The sequence below is a fragment of the Nanorana parkeri genome, unplaced genomic scaffold, assembly GCF_000935625.1.
Source record: "Nanorana parkeri isolate BGI_ZX_2015 unplaced genomic scaffold, ASM93562v1 scaffold1634, whole genome shotgun sequence".
In the NCBI taxonomy this organism is placed as follows: domain Eukaryota; kingdom Metazoa; phylum Chordata; class Amphibia; order Anura; family Dicroglossidae; genus Nanorana; species Nanorana parkeri.
Window position 1 is genome coordinate 119,230 of NW_017307902.1, and position 2,932 is coordinate 122,161.

General features: G+C 50.5%; 1 protein-coding gene across 1 annotated transcript in view; it reads left to right on the forward strand.

Moving 5' to 3' along the window:
- LOC108799113 (zinc finger protein 142-like) overlaps positions 1-2,932 on the forward strand; it is a gene marked incomplete at its 5' end in the record, with an annotated part of 67,114 nt that overhangs the window by 20,041 nt on the left and 44,141 nt on the right. Inside the window, one exon of the mRNA XM_018570935.1 lies at positions 1,654-2,267. Within this exon, the coding sequence (XP_018426437.1) occupies positions 1,654-2,267 (614 nt within the window). The remainder of the gene's footprint in view (positions 1-1,653; positions 2,268-2,932) is intronic.

Genomic DNA, 2,932 nt, shown 5'->3' on the forward strand with positions numbered 1-2,932 from the left:
CCCCCTCGCTGATCTCCACCTCACTACAGGACACGGACCAGGGACACGGTACAGGACACTGTGAAGGGACATAGCACAGGACACGGACCAGGGACATGGTACAGGACACTGTGAAGGGACATAGCACAGGACACGGATCAGGACATGATAAAGGAAACTGTGAAGGGACACGGTACAGGACATGGTACATAACATGGTACAGGATACGTTGAAGGGACGTGGTGCAGGACACGTTAGTGACGTGGATTTCGGCAGGAAAATAACAATGGGGTGGAGCGGGAGATGGAGATTCCCGGAAAGGGTCACCTTATGAAGAAGTCTTCCTATGACGTTTGGTCTTCCTCGGATGTTCGATGTTGCGGGTGGGCGGAGAGATAAGAATTTACTTCCTGCTTTACAGGAAATACTTTTATTTCGGATTGAACTTTGGCCGTCATGGTTTGTATCCCGGCAGATTCTTCTACCCTTCGGGGTCAGAACCTTTCCATGCTTACGGGGCTGAAACATGTTCCTCTTGTTGGAGATCTCCCAATTTTTCAACACTGACCTTATCGGTCTATCCTAACCGATATGACTTTTATTGGGGGATGGGGGTGTTAGAGGTAAAGGGAATCTTACCCAGATTGCTTTGCCAACAGATCAAAAACTAAACAGAACAGACTGAACCTAGAAAATCGAATTTCTGATCCAGAAGGCCAAACAGGTAAGAGGCTCCACCGGAACCCCAAAAATAGCAAACACAAAACGAGATTTTCCTATATGTGTAATCCCACCGGGGGCCGTTCTTCAACAACAGAATCCCTCCCCATCCCGATGTTATACATCCAGTCCAGTCCTCATCATTCTCCTCTAACACTCTACAGAGAGACCTCCAGAGATCACATGACGGGACGATGGAGGAGGACCGGAGTCACATGACTGATAGGATACTAAACCTCACCCTGGAGATCATCTACCTGCTGACCGGAGAGGTGAGGAGGATTCTGGGAGGTCACATGACCTGACCGGAGAGGTGAGGAGGATTCTGGGAATCTAACATGATCTTATTGGTTTCTCCATCCAGAGTTTTCCTCTTCTGAAGTCCGGTAATCATGTGACCATCACAGCGCCCCCATGTGACTCCCTAAAACCCGAGAGACCCGACATGGAGAAGATTCTAGAAGTCACCAAGAAGATGATGGAGCTGCTGACGGGAGAGGTGGGCAGTGCCGGGGATTCTGGGACATGATCCAGGAACAGACAAGGGGCGTGTCTGGGTGGTGACGGGAGGGGTGAGCGGTGCCGGGAATTCTGGGACATGATCCAGGAACAGACAAGGGGCGTGTCTGGGTGGTGACGGGAGAGGTGAGCGGTGTCGGGAATTCTAGGACATGATCCAGGAACAGACAAGGGGCGTGTCTGGGTGGTGACGGGAGAGGTGAGCGGTGCCGGGGATTCTGGGACATGATCCAGGAACAGACAAGGGGCGTGTCTGGGTGGTGACGGGAGAGGTGAGCGGTGCCGGGGATTCTGGGACATGATCCAGGAACAGACAAGGGGCGTGTCTGGGTGGTGACGGGAGAACTGTACATCAGAGGTCTCACACGTGTGAGGATCTACATGCATGTCCTGAGTGCGGGGAAAGTTTTCCACAGAAATCCGAACTTGATATACACTACAGATCTCACACAGGAGAGAAACCTTATTTCTGCCCTGAGTGCGGGAAATTTTTTTCACAGAGAACCAACCTTTCCAGACATCAGATATTGCACTCAGGTGAGAAGCCATATGCCTGTTCCGAGTGCGGAAAATGTTTTCCACGGAAATCAGACCTCATTAGACATCAAAGGTATCACACAGGAGAGAAGCCGTATTCCTGCCTTGAGTGTGGGAAAAGTTTTCCACAGAAATCAGACCTTGTTACACATCAAAGATCTCACACAGGCGAGAAGCCATATTCCTGCCCTGACTGCAGGAAATATTTTTCACAGCTGTCCCATCTTTACGCACATCGGAGGTCTCACACGGGGGAGAAGCCGTTCTCCTGCCCTGAGTGTGGAAAAAGTTTTACACAGAAGTCCAGTCTTACTGTACATCAGTTAAGCCACACAGGGGAGAAGCGGTTTTCCTGCATGGTGTGTGGGAAATGTTTTCCTCGGAAAACAAAACTTGTCACTCATCTAAGATCTCACACAGGTGAGAAGCCGTATTCCTGTCCTAAGTGTGGGAAATGTTTTTCACAGAAGTCCAATCTTAACAAACATCAGAAAACTCACGCAATCCTTGAAGTGTGTTAGCGTCCCATTGATTGATAAAAGTCGTCTTCAGATTTGTATCATTAAATCTTTTTTTCTTCCTTTCTCTACAATACATCTCCAGCCATTCATTTCCATTATATGTATTGTAGGACTAGAAGACATGGCCAGGTTTTATTTGGCTGTGTCTCCCTCAGTGAGATTCCCCCTCTCTATGTGTCCTGGTGAACGTTCTCACCGAAAGTGAAAGTAAATCCCAAATTGTGAGTTGTCACCAGTGGGCGGAGTCTTCCTCTCAGTATAAATATATTTCCTGTCACCCGGGAAGATGAAGGACGGGGCCCTCGCAGGAGCTAGTGGTGTCGTCCTGTGTTTGGCTGGCTCTGTCACCTTCTCATTTAGTGAATCAGATCCTCCGTCCCATCCAACTGACCCCGAGCCCACCCAACGATCCTGACCACGATCCCACCCAACGGTCCTGACCCCAAGCCCACCCAAAGGTCCTGACCACAAGCTCACCCAACGATCCTGACCACGAGGTCACCCAGTGGTCCTGACCAGAGCTCACCCAACGGTCCTGACTCCGAGCTCACCCAACGGTCCTGATCCCGAGCTCACCCAACGGTCCTGACCCCGAGCTCACCCAACGGTCCTGACTCCGAGCTCACCCAACGTTCCTGACCCCGAGCTCACCCAAC